This window comes from Platalea leucorodia (assembly GCF_965183815.1).
Source record: "Platalea leucorodia genome assembly, chromosome: 18".
In the NCBI taxonomy this organism is placed as follows: domain Eukaryota; kingdom Metazoa; phylum Chordata; class Aves; order Pelecaniformes; family Threskiornithidae; genus Platalea; species Platalea leucorodia.
Window position 1 is genome coordinate 5,197,141 of NC_138840.1, and position 20,710 is coordinate 5,217,850.

The following is a 20,710-nucleotide window of genomic DNA, read 5'->3' on the forward strand; positions in this document are numbered from 1 at the left end:
AGCTCACCTGTCAGTCGGGACCTGCACCGGGCGCTGCGCGGCAGCGTGCGGGCACGGGGGGAGGCTGCTGCTGCAGGAAATGCGTCCTACGCCAGCTCCGAGCCAGGGGAGCGGAGGACGAGGGGGGTGAGCGCCGCCGGGGGTGAGCGCTGCTGGCGGCGCGCCTCGCCGGGGCCGCACCGGCGGGCGAGGCCTCGGGGCCGGGCCGCGAAGGACGCCGTGGCTGGCAGCGCTTTTCACGCCCTCTGAGAACAGTTTGGTCCTGCGAGCCTGAAATAAGCATTGCCGTGAAATAAGTATTTGCTACAGCTTCGCTCGAGCTGCCTGTACAAGTGACGCCAGCAGAAAATTAGTGACGACTTAATGAAGACCCCTGCGCCTGGGCCGCTGCGGGCCCCGCCCCCCGCGCTCACGTGCGGCAGCGCCGTCAGGTGACTCGGGTCGTCTGACCGGAGCCATCCTACCTCGCTGCCTCCCTCAGCCAATCGGCGCCGCGGAGGCCGGTGCCAGCCAATCGGGGGAGGGCTGTGTGGCGTCGGGTTGGGTTGGAGGAGCAGAAGGAGGCCCCGGGACGGGCGCTGGCGGCCGGAGGGCGGCGGGCCCGGGCGGACATGGCGCTGCAGTTCGGCGGGGCGGGCGCGGCGGGCGCGGCCGAGGAGCCGGCGTTGGTGGGGGGTAGCTTCGGGGCTGCCGACTCGTTCCCCAAGGACTTCGGCTACGGGGAGGAGGAGGAGGAGGCGGAGCTGGAGGGAGGCCCGGGGCCCGGCGGGCCCGGCGGCGGCGCGGGCGGGCCCGGCGGCGGCGCGGGCGGGGCGGACTCCAAGCCGCGGATCCTGCTTATGGGGCTGCGGCGCAGCGGGAAGTCCTCCATCCAGAAGGTGAGGGGCAGCAGGCGGCTCCCCGGCCCCGCCTGCCGCCCTGCCTCTCCGGCGCTGAGCTCTTTCCTTGCCCTGCTGCTGCTGAGGCAATTTCTGCTTTTTCATGTGGGCGCATCTGGCGAAGTTGGAGCGAAGGGAGGCTCCTGCTTAGAGGCTTGCTGCCCGGAGCGGACTCGGGTCCTCAGCCCCAGAGAGGAGGGTTGTGTAGCATAGCTTGTAGCCTTCGCAGTTCTTCACTTCAACGCTCCAAAAATAAAAAGTGAAGATACTGGTGTGCAACGTCATGAGGCGTTTTCTTACGGTTGTGGAAGCACCGTGAGCGGTACAGGTGTGTGGTGGTCAGCTAGTGCTGCCGGTGGGAAGAAGACTTGAGCTGTTGTTCTGCCGTTTGATCCTCTGAAAGAGACTTCGGCTTTTGTATGAGCAGAAAGGCAGCCTCTGGTTTCCTTTAGTACGCTAGACCGAGCAAACGAGCGTCGCTGGTAAAGGAGGAAATAAAACAGTTTCGGTGCCTTAGGTTTGTCGGTAGCTTCGTCAAGTCGCTGGTGTTTCTTAATAAAAATAAGACAAAACTGACTATTTTCATTTGCCATGTAGTTCAAGAGAAGTGTAGCGCTAAGAACGATCCTTCTTCCTCAGTGCAAGTTTTGTATTTGCAGTCACTATTATGAAGCTTTTAGGTGATATTTTTATGGGAAGGTGTTACTAGTGAAATGCTAGTTCTCAAGCTCTCGGCTTAGGGGCCTCAAACTTTCTGCAAATGCAACTGTGGAAGCCTTCAGAGATTTCTGTAAAGGTTTTATGCAGGGAAGCCTTTTTTGGACACTGCAGTATAGCAGGTATGGATCTGCTTCTTTTAGCTATCTTACGCAGGCTGCTTGGTAATCCATAGGCTGTACTAGACCAGCGGCTTCTAAACCATAGTCTGAAGATTCCCATCTTTTGCTGTAGGCTTGCCTTTCTTTAGACAAGGTTTGCGAAAGGTACCGTGTCTGTTAGTGAGAACTTTTTTCCATTGTGCTCTTCTGAAATGCAGCGGCAGACTGGGCTGTCGTTGCTTTTCAGTCGTTCCAGTTATTCCCCATGATTTCGGCCTAATGCCCGCGCTGTATGTGCAAACGCAGTGATGGCACTGAGAGCCTTTCTCGAAGTCTTTAGTCAGGTGAATGGCTCTCGTTGTAGACTCGGTAGAGATCTTATTGTATTATCCACAGTTGAAAAAAGTGAGCCCCAAAAGCTAGAGGGAAGCAGTAACTCCAAGTTGCAGCTAGATTTTAAGACTTTCCAAGTCACTTTATAGATGTAGCTTTTGGACTTTTTTTTTTTTATGACCAAGGTCGGTAGCATCAGTTCTCTGAGGACCCATTCAAGCAGTTGTACAGGAGAGGAACAGTGCGATGTTGAGTATGCAATAAGAGGACGCAGAATTTATCTTTTTCTGATTGGTTGCCAATCTGGCTTGGGAATTAGAAGCTGTGGTTCTGTTACCTAGGGGCTCATTGTGCTGCTGCCTGGGCAAACTAACTGCGGCAATAAGTTGAGATGCTTGGAGTATCAAGAAGTTTCTCGTCAGCAGCACCCCAGCTCTTAGATCTGTCTAGGCCAAAAATGGTCATAACCAGACCCGTCCCTTCTGTCTGGGCACCAGTTGCTGATCACCTTGCCAGAGAGTGGGGGTATGCACGATAAACACTGGGTTGGGAAAAAGTATTTGCTTTGTGGGAATCTAGAAATTTGTGTGAAAAACATGAGTTATTAAACCATTCCAGCCTTCTGCTGAGAGCGATATTAACAGGAGGCCTCTCACAAAACAAAAAATGATGGTGCTGGGGAGGAACTCTTTTTTTTTTCTTTTGGACAATTGTATTTTCCATACTGCTATAACCTGTGAATGTTCAGTAGCAAATTGAGATTAGGAGATTTGGGGAATGTGATGATTGCTTCAGTTTATAAAACAATTTTTTGTGCAGAATTATGACTTGCGTAACTGGACTTACTGTACTGTTCTTATGTAATAGGAACCTGGAAAGAGTTCAAACAGAGTACCTGGTTTGGGGTTTTTTGGGTGTGTGTGGGGTTTTTTTTGCTTTGTTTTTTGTTTTTGTTTTTTTTTTGTCATGGTCACCAGACTTGCTGCTCTGCCTTCATAAGATTAGCATAAATATATTATTGGGGGAGGAATTTGTGTGTGGTAGAACCTGAGGCAGCAGCTTGTTTGGAGCTGCTGTAAGCCTTTCATTTATACCCATGTTTCTTTAAAGGTGTTAAATAAATGAATTGAATTGGGGGAGTAGGGAGTCAGAATCAGCTGTCGTGCTTCTGCAGCGCACTCTAATACTTAGAAAATCTTACAGCAAGATGTAATGTAGTACTCCTAATAACTAGTGAATTTCTTTAAAAACTGTCTGTCTTGTCTTCCTTTCGCTGTACTTACCCTCTTCCTTTGTCACCCCACACCCCCCAAATCTCTCCCTGGAAAAAAAGACAGCTGCTGCTTCCGAGTCCATCTCATTCATTATAGCAGCTTAAGAAATCCACAAAATTAAAGCAAAGATTCTGGGAAGCATGAAAATGACAAAACGGTTGTACATCTTACTGCTGTTAGGGAATCCTTTGGAAGTTGCTTTTCGTTGTTACCTGTGAAGCAGCTGTTCGCTTCCAGTTAGTAGATTCTCAACACCATCTTGCAATACCGTACCTTTTCTCTCTCTTTTCAGGGACCTCCTTCCATCTGCCCGTGCAAATTCCTTTCTGGACATCAGGGCAATAGAAATAGTCTAATATTACCTCAAGGAAAAAAGGGGTTTACTGGAAAAAAAAAAAAAATGGAGTTTGAAAACCCATTCTGCATTTGGACTTATAGGTAAAGGTGCCTATTTTTATGTGCAGAATGATCCTGTGCTGCAGTGGGGAGACTGGTTGTTTATGAAGGGCACATTGCCTGCTTCGGCTGTCGGACTCCGTGGAGGCGTGCTTCGTGGTGGCTTGGGATGGCTCCCGGTGACGGGTTCTTCCCTTCGGGTTACTTGCACTGTGAAGATTCTTAGAAAAGTTCTGGCTTCAGCTGTTGTTTCCCTTCCGAGGAAAAGGATGTAGATTTCTCAGATATAAACCAGTTATTCATGTTGGCAGACAAAGTGTCAAAAAAAAGGGAAACTATCCTAAGTTTGTTACTTTCTCAGCAACTTGCAATTCCTGCCTTAGATATTCTTCTTGCAGTTTATAGGTGTTGCTACAATGTACCCGACAAGGTGTCTTGCGGTGGTAGCTTGTATTTGATCATAAGCTCTGGCAGTAGGGATGTTGTGGAAGTCATGCTTGTCACTCGATGTATAGGATTATTGTTTGGCGGTCTGGGAAATTTTTGTTTGTATGGATCAGGCCAACATTTCAGCTGGAAGGGAAATTCTGAATATGGCTGTTCTCTAATTTGTAAAAAAAACCCAAAAACCAAAAACCCAAAAAACCCAACAAAAAACCCAAACAAACAAAAAAACAAAAAAACCCCCAAAAAACCCCCAAACCACCCCCCCCCCCCCCCCCCAAACCCCCAAAACCCCAACACCTGCTTCCCTGGGGAGTCCTTTCAAAGTTTAAAGTAGTGGGAGCAAATGTGTTGGACAAATTCAGCTCGGGGATCCAAGGAAGGGTAACTACTTGAAAACTGAGACAGAAGTTGTGACTTTAAAAAAAAAAAAAAAACAAACAACAAAAAAAACCCAAAGAAAAAGGCAGTCCAAAACCATGGAAGTGGTTCAGAAATACTGCATCAGGAGTGCAGCTTAACTGCTGCAATTCAAAAATAACAGCAAGTGCCGCTGTAGAGAAGTTATTGTAGTGAAAAGGTTGACATGTCAGGAAATGAAAAAAATCCTGAAAACGCAGAGATCGCGGCAGGTCAGGTGTGAATGGGAAACTCAGAAGGGATAAAAAAAAACCTCTGAAAGAGTATACTGCTAAGAGTGCTCAAGCTGACAGTGAAAAGTTCTTAAAACAGGGTAAAAGGAGGAAGTCGATGAGACCGTTGGATGTTGAAGGTGTAAAAGGAACACTTGGGAACGGTAAAAGCCATAGCGAAGAAACTCAGCAGATTCTTAGAATTTTACTAGCTTTGTCTGCTCTGCCTGCGTGCGCCTAGGCAAAATTGCTTGGCATCAGCGTTAGCTGCGTGCTTCCGATCAGATGCTTCCACAGCCTTTTTATTTGCTTCATTGAAGCTGTGTGAAGCGAGTAAGAGTTGGGGGTAGATGCTAGGCGATAGAAATGGAATTTGATCAAAACTGTGCCCTGGTTCCCCTATTAGTGTACAAAACAGATGGGGAATATCAGTCTGATGAAACGTGCTGCTTTGGGAAGGAGGGGAAAGGGGGATGATGGCATTGCTTCTCAGAGACTCATCTGCTTTAAACTGGATTTGCTAATTCTCCCCTCCTCCCTGTGGGAGACACTGAGTTCCAGAGAAGGACCATTGATTTCAGAAGGCATTAAAACTGCACTGCAGACCCTGAGGAATTTCTAGTCCTTGCAATACAGCCGCTACGTATCTAGAACTGTTCTTACTTTTCCATACAAATGCCGTGCTGTTTAAAACCTCGTTTAGATCCTGGCTTCCTCAAATGTTTGCCTTGAGGAACTGAATTTTTTTTCCTTGGTCTTAAAAATCTAGGCTGATGTACTACTTTGAACCTCACTAAACAGTCCATTGATACGCTGGGTGTCGAGTTGTCTGTCTTGCAGCTTTTTTGACAGAGATTGTTGCACTAGGTCTCTTTAATGGATGACTTCTGTAACTGTGTGAAACATTAAAAAAAATAAATTACCGAGTGCTCTATAGGAAACATCTTTCTTTTTGCAGTCCTAGCATTTGACCACCTTATGTTTGTAGTAACTTTTGTAACATACGGTTGAGTTGCTTTAGCGCAATGTTCGCTGTTGAAACTGCTTTTGCTACAGGCTGCTTTGCTGTGGGGTTACCTGCTAGTTCTGTTTGTTCGGGGAAGGGCTAAAATCCCAGGGGGGCTTTTTGAGTACTAGCAGTGAGGATGTTTTTCATCACTGCAGCTAAACCGTTTACCAGCTAGCATGAAAGCGTTCATCGTTTCTTTAGGGTATTTGAAAGGAGAGAGTCAGCAAAGATAATTCAGTTGTTAACAGATGGTAAACTACTTAGCTATTCAGGTCTCTAAAAATGAGATGTTATTTTTGTACATTTTTATTGTAGTTTAGGAAGTCTGATTATATTGTGTCGTAACACTTGACACCAAACTAAAAGCAAAGTTTCCTTTAGGAATTTCTAAGACTGGAAAGGAACAGTTCTTAAAAGCTTGCAGTTGCTTAACACGATGGCTTCATACCAGATCTGAATTGGCTAATATAGCAGAATTTGAAAATACTGTGTTAGACTTGCAAGCAACAAAGAGTAACTGGAATGTATGTGTCTTTAGGCAGTAATGTTATTTAGACTTGTGAAAATGTTTAACTGTATTCGGTTGCTCGGTTCTGGTCAAGGGGAGGTTATTTCCTTAGCTGATGCAGGAAGCTGTCTGTTTGCCAAAAGGAAACTGTATACTTTAGAAAGGACAAACCTATTTGTAAGATGCAAGTCACAGAACTTTTCCCAATCTCTTCTAATAAGATAAAGTTGAGACTATTGTTTGTGTTCTTTTGACAGGTGGTCTTTCACAAAATGTCTCCTAATGAGACTCTGTTCTTGGAAAGTACCAACAAGATCTACAAAGATGATATTTCCAACAGTTCATTTGTGAATTTCCAAATATGGGATTTTCCTGGACAGATGGACTTTTTTGATCCAACATTTGATTATGAGATGATCTTCAGAGGAACAGGTGCTCTAATATATGTTATTGATGCCCAGGTAAATACAAATCACTAAGAATCACAAGGAAGTTTTCTTTTTGCTTTGTGTGCAAGAGGAATGATCGAGAAGCTAATAATTTGTATTTTTAGATAAGTTCGTAAAACATGTGTTACGTATGAAAGGATGCGTTGGCAATCTAACATTTGGTTTGTGGTTTTTAGTTTTGTGAAGTGACTGGAACGTACGCTCCCGGTGGAGAGAGTGGAAAGGGGCGAGTACTCTGAACTTACCTTTTCTACAATAATAGCGAGAACCTGCTGTGCTAGATGGTCTGAGTTGTCCCTTCCCTCTGCTCTTGACTGCCACGGAGTTCATTTAATAGCAGCACGCTTCTGACCTCAGTTTCAAGCACTGGTACTACTGGGTATCTGGTAGCTTCTAATGAACTTAGGAATTGCACCGTGGGCGATTACCTGGTTATTAGGACTGTCCTGGAGATCACTGCCTCCTTTTGCTGGAGTCGAAGTGTAACCTGCCTTTTGCTCTGAAGCCTAGTTTTGTGTAGCTGAGCCTTGTATAGCTAATGCAACTTAATTTACAGAACAGAATCTAAGCTACCTGGATTTCTGACACTCCAAGGTATTCTCTCCTCCCATACTTCTCTTTAGTTACAGAAGTGAAGTGAAGTTCTTGCACTGAAATATTTTGTCCTTGTACAGAATGGAATAGTTATCGGAGATAAAGCCTTGTCATTCATTCCTGCCAAAACTGATTTACAGGATGACTACATGGAAGCTTTAACAAGACTCCACATTACAGTTTCAAAAGCCTACAAGGTCAACCCGGAAATGAACTTTGAAGTTTTTATTCATAAAGTTGATGGTTTATCAGATGACCATAAAATAGAAACTCAGAGGGATATTCATCAGAGGGCTAATGATGACCTTACAGATGCTGGGCTTGAAAAACTTCACCTTAGGTGAGTTAAAGATTCTGGCATAAGTGATTCTGCTGTTGCTGATAGGCATACAGACGAAGGGCTTTTAGACGTGATAGCGGATGGACTGGAGCAAGGCCTTGTTAGTTTATTAATGTTGCACAAACTCTTGTTATAAAACACACTGCTGAATTTATGGCCAAGCGTCAGCTGTTAGGCAGACTAAAATAAGGCAGGCTACTCTATCAGATTCCAGTCAACAGTTTTATTCATAAACTTGCTGATAATTCAAGGTCCTTTTGCATACTTTTCATTCAGCTTAACAGGTCGAATTTGTACATGTGGCCTGGAGGGCAGGGGAAGGAGCGGGAAGCTGCCTGCCTTCTGGTCCTGGCTAGCACTGACCTTTCGGCATGATTGGTTTTAAAAGCTTAGTCTCTTACTCGATATCTGGCTCGCTTTTAAGGTGTCTTCTACTGACACCTTTAAAATGAGCTATCTTTTCTGGTTTTACTGCTATTTTGGTTCTCATGGAGCCTTTAAGCATTGCCAGCATCTCTCGGTGTTAGTGTGAACAAAGTGGAAGGCCAGGAACGGAACTTGAAGAAATCTAGTCAAGCGTTTAACACCTTTGTGATAAGCATTCTGTAGGCTAAATGTGTTGTGAAAGCATGTTCAAATTTTTCTCTCTATTCTCCCATCTCCCGGGGACGGGGGAAGTCTGTTTCATGTTTACTCCAGTCGCTCAGAAATTAGGTTCTTGGTGCAGTGGCCAGATATATTTGTGATAAAGGCATCCCAGCTAAATCATCAGGACTAAACGTTAGAAAACATAGCTTTAACATCTCTATTGCAATTCTGAAATACTCTTGAATCTTTGTTCTTTTTTTGTCCTTTTCCCTCCCTCTTCATCTCAGCTTTTATTTGACCAGTATCTATGACCATTCAATATTTGAAGCCTTCAGTAAAGTGGTACAGAAGCTCATTCCGCAACTGCCAACGCTGGAAAATCTACTAAATATCTTTATATCAGTAAGTGTTAATCTAACAGAACTTTGAGTGAAATACGCGGAATGGTAAAGCAAGTCCTTGCGCTAAGGAGCGCTGGCTAGATCTGCCCTTGGGGGATTTGGGTGGCACTCATGCTGGTGTACTCTGCTGGCCCGGTTGTCTGCGTTAGAAGCTCTTTTCCACAGCTAAATTGTACTGGTGCCTGCTTTGTGCGGGTTTTTCTGAACACTGACAGAACATAGTTTGGCTGGTTGTAACTGTTGATACGGAAGTTTTCTGCCAGCACGATACAGTGATTAGTTTGCTACGGTACTTAGTAGTCTAATGTAGCTGTATTGGCAAGAGACTTTTTTCATAATATGAACTTGGCCTTGAACTAAACTGTCTATTTCATGTGGCCTGTGAGACTTTTGCCCTTATTCTTTTAGTGTTTGCATTTCTTATAGAATTTGTGACATTGAAATTTCTGCTGTATACTTTACATGAGGTAAAATATCACCCTAGAGACAAGGCTGAAGTAGCCCGTCTCATTTAAGTTATGTCTGTGAGGCTGTTGCAGGCACGTGGACAGCGTGGAGCTGTGGGGGTCAGACGGGTCCCCCCATGCTACTGTACAACGCGTGTTTCCTGTGCTGGTAGAGGGCTGTCGGTAATAACCTGGCCCCGTGGATAAAGGGCACGTTGATGCTCACCCTGCTCGGTGCCATGAGGGTATGGAGCACGGCCCTGATGCCAAAAGGATCGTCTGGATGTCCTCAGGACACTGCCCTGGGTATTCAGACTGGTTAGGAAGAAGCAATAAGGAATGCTTCTGGTGCATAAACAGAAATTAAGCTTTGCCAGAAATCCGTAGTGTCTATGTGGTAACTTGCTTAACAGCAGAAGGCTTCTGAACTTAGTATGAGCACGTGCACTTTGCCCTAGTGCTTAGTTACAAATGGAGTTGTAGGTTTAGAAGCTGACTTTATTTGCTCTGCATGTTAAACTACACGGCAACTGCCTCACACAGAAAATGAACTGCCAAGATACTACAAGCGTAAAATTTAAGTGTCAGCATAGTACTGTGAAGTAACTCGTTCCTGAACCTGGTCCTTTGGGTGAATGTGAACGTGTGGCTCTTCTGGGGTTAATAGAACCACAGAAGAGGAAAACTGCTGAATTTGGGTTCTGGAAGCATGGTAAAATGTAACCTTAATTATGATCTGGTAAATAATAAACTAAAAGGAATTCTAAGAGAGTCCCCAGCTTTATTTTTGTCAACTAGAAGGTGATGTTGGTATGTACTATGGCAACGAGGGTATTGTATTTATAAACTTTATGCTCTAAATCTTGATTCTGTCTTAAGCCTCTAAATTGGTTATGTTTAAACCATTTCCTGCTATTAAGAATATGAAAGTGTATGAATTCTACTTGAGATTTAAAAAATGCGGTTATTTTAAAAATTCATCCAAATTCTTTCTCTTTCTGAAGAATTCAGGCATCGAAAAAGCATTTCTCTTCGATGTAGTCAGCAAAATCTACATCGCAACAGACAGTTCTCCTGTGGACATGCAGTCGTATGAGTTGTGCTGCGACATGATTGATGTAGTGATAGATGTTTCCTGTATATATGGGTAAGTGATGAATTCTCTTAGGGGAAAAAAGTCCTTAAAAGTTGTAGAATAGGTTGCAAGCTGCGCAAGTGGTGCTGGCTTTGTCATCCAGCAAGATGCAATCACTTGGTCTGTCGAACACATTGCTTCTGTAAGTTAACTAGAATACAGCCAAATGATTTGGTAGCTGGATCGAGCGCTTGTACTCTGTTTCCTTCCGCTCATGGCCTTAGACAGCCATCTGACATTTGTAAAAGTCAAGTGTTTTGTGTAAAATCTGAATACTGCCGTGTCTTGTTTGGCATGGTGGGGGCAAGTATGTTAATATCTGCAAATAGCTGGGGTTGATAGTGTGCCATAGCTCTAAGCGTAACTTGCAGTCGCATTGCTTTGACACTTGCCGCTATCGGAACAGAATAGCTTTGAGGTCTGCTTGGCTCTTGCTGACTTTCTCTGAGGGATGCATATAGTGCCTGTTCCTCACAATTTACGGCCGAATTGCACTTCACGGTGGATTTTTGAAGTGGCTCTAGAGAAGCAGTAACTTTATTTTAGAACTGGAAAATACAGTGCTGCCAAGAAATGCTGCAATGTTTAATGGTCTGTCTCCTGATGGGTCAACCCAGGGTTGTGTAACTGTTTTGGTTTTTTTTTCAGGAGTGAGTGCTTAGAAGTAGCTTGCGATACATCTTTTGCTTCTACAGTAATTTAACTAACAGTAATAACTTGCAGATAGAAAGCAGCATCCTAATCTCTTCTTGTAAATGCAGGCTGGTTTAGCTTAAGACCAAAAAGTGTCCTGCTCCCTGTTGCACTCACCCCTTCCCTCTGGCCTCACTAAGGAAGCCTTTATATTAATTTACCACAAGTCATTTTGCTGAGACGTCACTTTGTTGACGTTTCTACAGAGAAGTCTTGCATTAGGATCTTCAAACCAATCACTTGATACCTTACTGTGGCACTGTAATCTGAGTGAGACAGCGAGCAGCAGTGACTCTTTGGTTTGAAGGTAAACTGTGCTATAACTAGTGTACTACACTACCTCCGTTAAGAATGCTCAGCTGTAAGCTGAAAACAGTATCGACTAAACAGACACCACTCTTAGTTTGATATCAAAAGAATGCATGCTGATAGCTTGCTCTTAACTGCTCGTCTAAGATGGTACCTAGTGAAGGCCTCTACTCCATTCAGGCTTAGCTTTCTTGAGAAGCTTCAGGTGGGACAGTGGTCTTACTTGCGATAGTATCAAGACCTGCATTGCAGGTTCTTCACTTGCTCACCGTTCAGTATGAGTAATGAGTTCTTCTAACTGCTTTTAACAGGTATTTGTCTTGAAGTTACTTATATGTGCCTACTAGCTTATGCCTTGGGTTAACTCGTTCTTTCTTAGGTTAAAGGAAGATGGCACTGGAAGTGCTTATGATAAAGAGTCAATGGCAATTATCAAGCTCAATAACACAACGGTCCTGTACTTAAAGGAAGTAACAAAGTTTTTGGCATTAGTTTGCATTCTTAGAGAAGAGAGTTTTGAGCGCAAAGGTAAGGACTTCCCCCCATTGAATGGCTTTTATCTAATGTTTTTATCAACTGTAAAATATTAATATGACTTTACAAGTCACCTTGATTTTTTTTGTGTCAGTAAATTTGTTTAATTTCTTCTGGGAGGAATTTTCTCTCTTCCTAGAGATAGGTATAAAGAAGTCTTATTTTTATTCTTGTGAATCATTGCTTTAATCGCTCTCCTCCTGCTGAAATGACTTGTGTGGCTAATGTGGCCGGTGTCACTACCAGCTGCTATAGTGGAATCAGTAGAGTGGAGTAATCCTTATATTCTGCTTGGCGGCTGCTGTATTGTGAACAGCTGTATTATCTGTCATGTGTCGCACCGATGGAATTTTTTTAACGTATGACTGAAGAAATCAACTGTATGTACTGTAGGCTGGTACAGTATGTGGTAGGAACTTAGAACAAAGTGTTTAATACATTGCAGGTCTAACCAACTATATAGTTGCTTCGACCTGTAGGAGATGATGGTATGAATGGTCTTGCATATGTTACGGGGTAGAAGTGACAGCGTAGGCCCTAATTTCAAAGTGATTGACTTAAATGTAGGCCCTAATTTCAAAGTGATTGACTTAAATGGTGACAGGACAGTACTTTGGCATTTTAGAAAGAGAAAAAGCAGATGTGTTCTTTTAATAACTGTACTGTATTTGATCTCAAAGTTTTTCTCACCACAGTTAGGATAGATATCAATGACATAAAGCGCAAGATAACATTCAAGCGATGGTCATGCTGTACTGGCATGTTTTTGGGGGGTAGAGTCTTGTGTTGTCCCCTCACCTGCTGTTTAATTATGAATACACGCCTTGCATTCTAAATGAGTACTTTTTTTTTTTCTACAAACTGAGACAGTCTAAATAAATACTGGCATCAGTAAAACTTTGTTAAATCTGAATCCAAATCCATACTAAAATAGGTAGCAAAATAGCTATTGGTTAAACGAAACATGTTATATTGATTTTGAAGCTCTGTTGATTACGTAAATGTGCCAAGCTGAGCACGGTTTTTCCTCTCCTCTCCCCTTCCTTCTTGACAGGTCTGATAGACTACAATTTTCATTGCTTCCGCAAAGCCATTCATGAAGTCTTTGAAGTAGGTGTTGCCTCCCACAGAATCTGCAACCATCAATCAAGCGCCTCAAATATGAAAGCAGTGACTCACAATGGCACACCTAGGAATGCAGTCTAGAGGAAAACTAAAGACGTTGGATAGACTTGTCAGCTCTTCACTCCAAAGTTTTGTGGAACAAGAGAAGAGTAGTCTGAAAGCCTGAAGTATGTTTCACAGGAGAAGAGTGGTGCTAACTGTGGAACAGCAGCTTGTAACTCATGTTGGACAACTGAAACTACTGTAAAAATACTTTGAGGCCAGTGGAGTTAGAAATGCCAGTCTGAAACCAGCTTTATTGCAAGTGCAGTGGTTTTTCAGTTTGGAGTCCTATTTTAACAGTCTGTCTCTGACTGATTGCCCAGTCAAAACTTACAAATGATTGAGTTGAGTTTTGTGTGAAACACTGAATACGCAACTCAATTTTTTTTTTTCTTAAATTAATCTGTAGAATGTCCACCTTTGCTTAAGTTTACCCTTTTGTCATGCAAAAAGAAAAAAAAAAAAAAAGGTGGTGTTATTATTCAGGCTTGTGAAACTCAGGCTTTTTGTTTGGTGAGGCTGGTCTCACAAATCATTCCATAAAGTAGTTGTTGCTCTCGCCGGTGTGCTCAGAGTATTCTCGTGAATTCTGTACTTGTTAAGTGGATGCAAGGTAGAGCTCTGTTCTAGTGATTCTATGTTTGGAGAGCTGACCTGGAGCTTCATTGTAAGAGATCGTGATACTTTGCTTTCAGACCACGCTTCTTGGTATGCCCCCTTTGATGGAAGGGAAATATTAAAACCAGAAATAAACTACCTGCTCTCTTTTGCAAAAACATGGATGTCATAAATCTGTGTGATTAATCCTATTCACAAAACAGCTGCATGGCTAACTAAACTGAAATGTCTGCCATCTGTTGGAATAAAGCAACCACTTTCAGCTATTCCCAAGCGCAGAAATGACAAAGTTACTGACTTTTGCTGGTGGATCTCTCTCTACCCTCTGACTGATAATCAAGACAATTCCTAGGAAAATGTCTGAGGGTGTTATCCTTGCACGGCAGTTAAATATCAGTGTGCCACAACCTACTAATAATACTGGACATTGAAAGTGCGTTGATTCTGTACTGTGGCAAACACCTTCTTGTTTGTTGCCATGCAATCTGAACAGAATAGTGTTTTTTCTGATTTTGTGAATGCTGGCTTTCATACTATGGGAAGTATATCTGAATTGTTTTAATCTAATTTATTGGTATTGATATTATTACTGCAGATGTCATACTGTACATCGGCCTTGCTATGCAGCAAGCTCAGCTACTGGCCCGTAAAGATCTTGCCTCTTTTTACCTGTCCCTATGTGTGTATAGGTGTTGCGAAGCCACTGGACCAACTGACTATAGAAGTGCCACTATAAAAGTTTCTGCGAGATCTGTAACTGTAAGCAATCTCTGCAACTGATGTATTTATGTGGTCAGAAATAACCACGGGATTGCTTCTGTGCTTATAGAATGGATTTTCATTGAACTATGTAAAAATGAATATACATGCATTAACATTAGGGTGTATGCACATACTGTGTAAATGTTTTTCCTTTGTTTTAAAGATGTTGTATGATACTAAATACATAAAGGATCTGCTCCAAAAGTTACCACGGTCGGCAGGAGACGTGGGAATTCAAGTGCTCTAGTTCAGTTCTCTTAATAGCAGGCGTAGTTCTAAACCTAGGCTGAGCCCCCTTCTTGGTAATGGAACTGCAGGGTTTTTTTAAGGAAGCGCTGCAGGCTTGTAAGATTGGGTTTTGTAGCTTGCAAGCTCTATCACAGTGTTCTTGTACTCCAGGTGAGACGAGAAGTAATTGGCAAGATCGCAGGAAGGAAGAAATCATTCCCATTTGTGCAGTGAGTTTTCCATGTTCTAAGTACACATGTATGTTCCTCTCTTTGTCTTCACTCTCTACATGATTTTGTGCTAATAAAATGAAAAAAGGTCAAACTGTAACACTATTGTTTCTGTTGGAGGGTGAGACACTTCAACAAAAGTCTGTAAAGGCCTGTATGGTTAAGCAAAGTTCAATAAGCCATGTTATCTTCACGGTATTTTAAAAAAATGTTAAATACCACCTTCCCATGTGAAGCCTTAAAAATTTTAGTTAACCTTAGCTTTCCTCTCAATTAAAAGCTGACTCAAACCTGAATACTCAATTTTCAGAAGATGACTCTGGACTTGAAAGGCATATAAATGACGAAGTGACTTGTTCTCTTCTTTTGATTAATGGTGAGCCTTAGGCTGTGTTCTGAAATTCTGCCTTCTGGTGTGTGTTGTCATGTTGTTGGTTGGGGGTTTTTTTTTGTTTTTTTTTTTTTCCTTTGTCAGCATTACCTTACTCTTGAACGGTTGCATTTACTAAAGGTTAATGGTAGCATCTCAAAACTGTATACTGATTATTGTCACTATTACCTGAACAATATTAGTTTTAAAAGTTAAATTTGTCTCTAGTAAGAAGCACGGTATTTCTTTAGTTTACTAAACCTAGTCTTAATGTCCTTCCTAACAATCGATTTAAGTCAGATGCTGCTATTCAAGTAGAGTGTTACTTAACCTGTTGCTGCTTTAGCAAGGCAGTTTTTGGTTTCTGCTGAAATCTTTATGCTGCCAGGGAGGGAGGGGGAAGGACAGGAATTCTGCTTTATTTTCTGCCTTGTGCAGGGACCTGTCTCCCCCTCCTGCGCTGACCTGCTGCAGGGAGAGATCCTATTAGAGATGAGGGAAGGCACTATCACAGTCTCTCCAAGAAAAGGACTGAAATTGTAAAGGCCACCAGCAACTAGTGCTTCACCTTTCCGCCTTTTTCCCCCCTCTGAACCTGCAGTGGTACAGGTGCTCTGCAGTCTTTTTTTGCAAACAACTGAGGATGAGAAAAAAGGTGCGGACAGGGGAGGGCACAGGGGAAAAGGTGACTAGCCTGCAGGGAGAAGGAATAAAATCTCTTTCTGTTGAAGACTAAGGCAATCCCTTGCAAGATACCTTTCGGAGCTTTGAGGCGTCTGGCACCAGATGGTTGGGTTTCCAGTTGGCAATCGTGCCAGCTGGAGCACAGGGAAGGAGGGAAAGGCCAAGGCTGGGAAGAGGGGGCAGAGGAATAAAAGATGGTGTCTCTCTGCTGTCCTGAAGATTTCCATCTGCCTATCGTTTGGCTGGAGGAGCGAGCGGTCTTCCCTCCCTTCCTCTCAGACCTCCCCAAAACCCACGCGTGACTGAGTCGCTCGCTCCGTATCCGACGGGCAGCAGCTGCAAGCGCGGGGCTACGCGGAGCGGGCTCTTGCCTTCACGCAGCAGGAAGGGAAGCGTGAGGAGACCTCTCGTCGTGTGGCGGCCTGCGGCGGACGGCCCTCCCTCCGGGGCACCTCGTCCCCGCGCTGAGAAGAGTCGCTGAAGGCACCGATGGCGGGCGCTGGCGGAGCCGGCGCCCGGGAGCTGAGCGGGGCCGGGGCCGCGGCCGGGGCGGCCTGAGGCGCCCGGCGGGTGGGGCGGGAGCGCGGCCTGCTGCTGCGGTGGCTGCCCCCGGCAGCAGGGGGCGCTCCAAGGGCGCGAAGGCAGCTGTCGCTCGGCTTCCGGGCGCCGCGGGCGCTTTCCCGCCCGCTTCCGTTATTTTCCGCGGCGGGCGGGAGCCCCGCTGAGGGCGGCCCCTTGCTCCGTTACGCACCTGAGGGGAAACCCGGTCCCGTAGTCGCCGTCCGCGGGATCGCTGCGTGTCGACGCTGGGCCTGGCGCGGGTCAGAGCTGCCGAAGACTGGGAACGTTGGGTCCGGCCCTCGCGGCACCGGTGTGACAGGATTTGGGAGCCGCCCGTCAGTCTGAGTAGGTACCGCCTGGCACCTGCGTGTGTGTGGTCTGTCCTCATGTACGAAAGGTTTTGTGTTCCCTTTAGCGCGGAGTAGCGGGGGTTTAGCTTTGAGTACCTACTCGCGGTAGATGGCACTCTTGTAACGTGTCTACGAGAAGATTTAAAAAAGGTTTCCTTTCCCAAAGCCATCGTCTTCACTTTCTGTCTCAAGTAGGTCTTACTTGGGACAAACACATCCGCTTGCTGCTGCTCAGCAGGACAGGTTCACAGGCGTTTGTCGTTTTTCCTTGAGTTTTTACTGAGTTAACTTTTAGAACAGAGCAGCTGAGGAAAACTGTCATCTTTAAACTTTTCTGTTTTGTCAAGTCCTGTTGCTGTATCCCAGGTAAAGCGTTTTCTTTTATTTTTTCTTGCTTTACATTTCCACTGACTCCTGCTACTGTGCATATGGCCATCTTCTCCCTTCCTTTCCTTTTCCCACTATGCTTTGCCTTCTGAGCACTGGTTTCTACCCTGAGAGTTAGAAATGGGCAGCGGGAGAGAAGTATTCTTTTAAAAAGAGTCCTAGAGTTGCCTTTTCTGAACGCTGGAGTGTTTTTTGAGTCAACTTAAATTGGTAAAATTCCCTTATATTGCCTGCATAAATAGGATTTTGTCCTCCTGTCAGTTTGTTCAAGTGCAGAGTAAATGTTTTTTGCCCAAGATCCATCACGTTAGGATTTTTTCCTTTGTGTTACGAACAGAGTATTTTTCCATGTCTAGAGCTATTATTTTATTTCCTTATTTTCAATATGACTGTTCACCTCATTTTTGCAACTATGTGATATCCTTTTGAACTTCAGGATTTGTTCTCGCCATGTATGTGTAAATAGACCGTCAGAGAGGAGGTACGGAGATGACAGAGCCAAGCTATTCTTGGCAGTGGCTGATGGTATGACGAGGGAGAGTGACATCAAGTTGCAGTATGAGCAATTCAGATTAGATACTAAAGAAAAAAATCTTCTCCGAGAAGGTGATGCAGTACTTGGAACAGGTTACCCAGAGAGTTATGGGTCTCCACCCTCAGATGTTTTCAAGCATCAGCTGGGAAAAGTTAGGGCTGACCTGATCTAGTGGTGGCGATAGCTTTGAGAGGGCAGGTGGACATGATGACATTCAAGGGCTCCTTACATCCAACAGCTCTGTGATGCTGCAAAATATTTCTAACTCTGCTACCTAGAGAGCATAAGAAACAGATGAAACATTTTCTAATTTGCAGTATATGTGCGGTTCAAAATACAATATCCCTGAAGAGAGCTTGGTGGTAGGACCACCAGGCATAGATGAGTGGTCTGTGGTGTGCAATGTGTTTAAAAATAGTGAGAAAAATGCTTTTTTTTCTCTCTGTGAGTGGTTTGGTATTTTTCCCCAAGGGAATGTGAGGTAAGTAAGCAAATGCTTGATTACTGTTAGGAATAAAGCTTCATATTGATGTGAACATTGCACAGAACCAAGCAGTAAAGACAAAATAAAGTTTATATAGCATTTTTAAATTAAAGGTGAAATAAAGTGTATACCTCTGTTTTAATTAACTTTGTAGTTTTAAAGGATAGATCGCCTAAGTTACTGGGAACCAAGCAAATCTGCTGAGCTTGTCTTAACATATGGCTATACTAGCTGTGCTTCTGTCTGGATTTAAGAATCGTTGTTCTTCATTGCTCCTGAGCTTCAAATCTCTATGTTGCTGCGCATTCTAGTCTTAATGTGTGAACAGGTATCCCTTGTGTATGAGAAGGAAAGAAATAACAATTTCTTTGTTTTTAATTAACCCTAGCTTGTTTTCTGGGTATGCTCCGAAATACCTGTAAAGATGGTGCTAGTGGGTGTTTGTGTATCTCCAGGTGCCCAGCTTTATTAATGGCACCATTGTAAAATGGCGGACCTTGCAAAACTAGGAAGGAGAGCCACATCGCAGAGAAGATTGCATAGTCTTGGTATGATTTTATTTAAATTTGTAAGTTCTTCCCAGTTTTAGTCAGGAGGTAGATTGGTTTTTGAGTATAAGAGTTTGTTTTAAATACAAGCATTTTTGTGGTTCTGAATAGAAGTCAAAGTTACAACTTTGCAACTTGGATACTTTCCTCCTTGGATACTTTCCTCCTTCACACTCTGCTCTGATATTTGTTTTGAAAGCTATAATTTTTCCGGGCATAAGCAGCTACTGTTTTGTTTCTGTGATTCACCTTCCAGATGGTTGTGTTTGGGGTGAAATATTAGTTAAAGAATTTATAACAACATAATATATTCAGCATGAAAAGAAATGTCACCGAAACAGCAAATAACTTAAGATGTGCTTTTTAAAAATTCAAGTTTCATTATTTTACAGAGGGATAGATCAATATTCCATCATTTAACAGTTGAGTTTAAAAACCTGCTGTGAACTGAAGCAATATATCTTATATTGGATGTAAGCTACTTTGATGTTAATTCCCTGGTTTTGTGTCACTTAGGGGCAAATAAGCCTTCCAGCTCCAGTCATGACTCGTTATGTCATTATGTTAGGCACTTACTGTACCTCCACAGCTATGCACTTCATATACAGCAAAAAGCGTGACAGCATTTTTAGCTACTTTGTTACACTACTAATTTCTTGGTTTCTTAAAAAAAATCCTTTATAGCTTCAAGCAGAGTGGCATAGTTTGAGTCTATAACATTGATTGGGTCCTGCCTGGGAACAGTTTTCATGGTATTTTAGAAATGTAAATAAAGATACTACTGTTTTATTTTTCATTGTTGCTGTGACGGCATTGATCCCAGAAAGAAAATGTGAGCTGTATCAAATAAAAAAAACCCCAAACACCCCAAAACCAAAAAAGCCCCCAACCAAACCCCTAAATATTTAGTGATAATACAAATTGCAAAGCACCTCCTTCACTTTAATGAACAAATATCCACGACACCTCAGTCCTTTGCATGGCATGAATATTGACTGTTTACCGGGCTAAAGATTTCTGTGCATCACTTAGAAAATGTTTCCCTCTGGGTATTCTTGAACGCGTACCATCATGAACTGGTCATAGGTGTAAGTATTAGGGGGGGACTTGCAGGTGTCATGAGAGCATTCCAAACTCTGTGCCTGGATTGGGGTTACTTCTGCAGTTACTGAATTACTTGTGCAGCCTTTTCTAGTTATTTTTCACTTGTCTTCAGTGTTAACTGGGCACAGCTGAGGATCTTAACCTGCCTCTCCTCCCCACTCCCACTGGGAAAGTTCCATAAAATGGAGGAAATAAAACGATGAGGAGGAAAAGAATATGAAATGTAGTCTATCTGGTCTATGTTTCTTCAGAACTGAACTACACAGAAGGTATTGAGTGCTTGCTGTTTGACACTGCTAGCCGTGCCCTTTAAACAGATTGTATTTCTATTTATAGAACCTGTCACTGAAATAATAGACCATTTTATACTGGATAATGTAATTAATGCGGACAATTTCCCAGTATTGTCCCAGGTGACATAGATTGCTCGTTATTCCCAGTCCCTGTGCATACACGGAGTGTAATCTCTTTGAATGATTGGGTAACACACTATACAATCAAAAGCGGTCACCGAGTAGGATACTTCACGTCAACTAGGAAAAGGAGCATAGTCACTAGGCCTGTGCCACAGCAGCCTTTCTTCGTAATCACACTCGGTGCAACTACAGAAAGACTTGGCTTTAAAATAATTTGCTCAGCAGCATCAGAACCTGGTTACTGTCTTACAGTTACTAATAGTGTATCATTTCTTCATCAAATCTAAGGGGTATCCTGAAAACACGTTCATATGGGCTCGGGGTTGACAAACTTGATTTGAATAAATCAGAAGATGACTCTCTAAAACAAACCTTTGTTCTGTGTTGTAGGTGAAAATACCACAATATGTACAACAACAACAAACCCCACCAAATAAAAACCCAATAAAATACAAAATGCAACACTGGGTACAAAGCATGCCCGG

The 20,710-nt window shown here is 43.5% G+C and overlaps 1 protein-coding gene across 1 annotated transcript; it reads left to right on the plus strand.

Annotated features, from left to right (window-relative positions):
• Positions 1-577: 577 nt before the first annotated feature.
• RRAGC (Ras related GTP binding C) lies at positions 578-15,152 on the plus strand. The gene is made up of 7 exons (XM_082329704.1): positions 578-878; positions 6,550-6,753; positions 7,476-7,675; positions 8,551-8,665; positions 10,115-10,257; positions 11,627-11,775; positions 12,836-15,152. The coding sequence occupies exons 1-7, from the start codon at positions 612-614 to the stop codon at positions 12,985-12,987; spliced, it is 1,230 nt and encodes a 409-aa protein (XP_082185830.1). The 5' UTR covers positions 578-611; the 3' UTR covers positions 12,988-15,152.
• Positions 15,153-20,710: the final 5,558 nt, after the last annotated feature.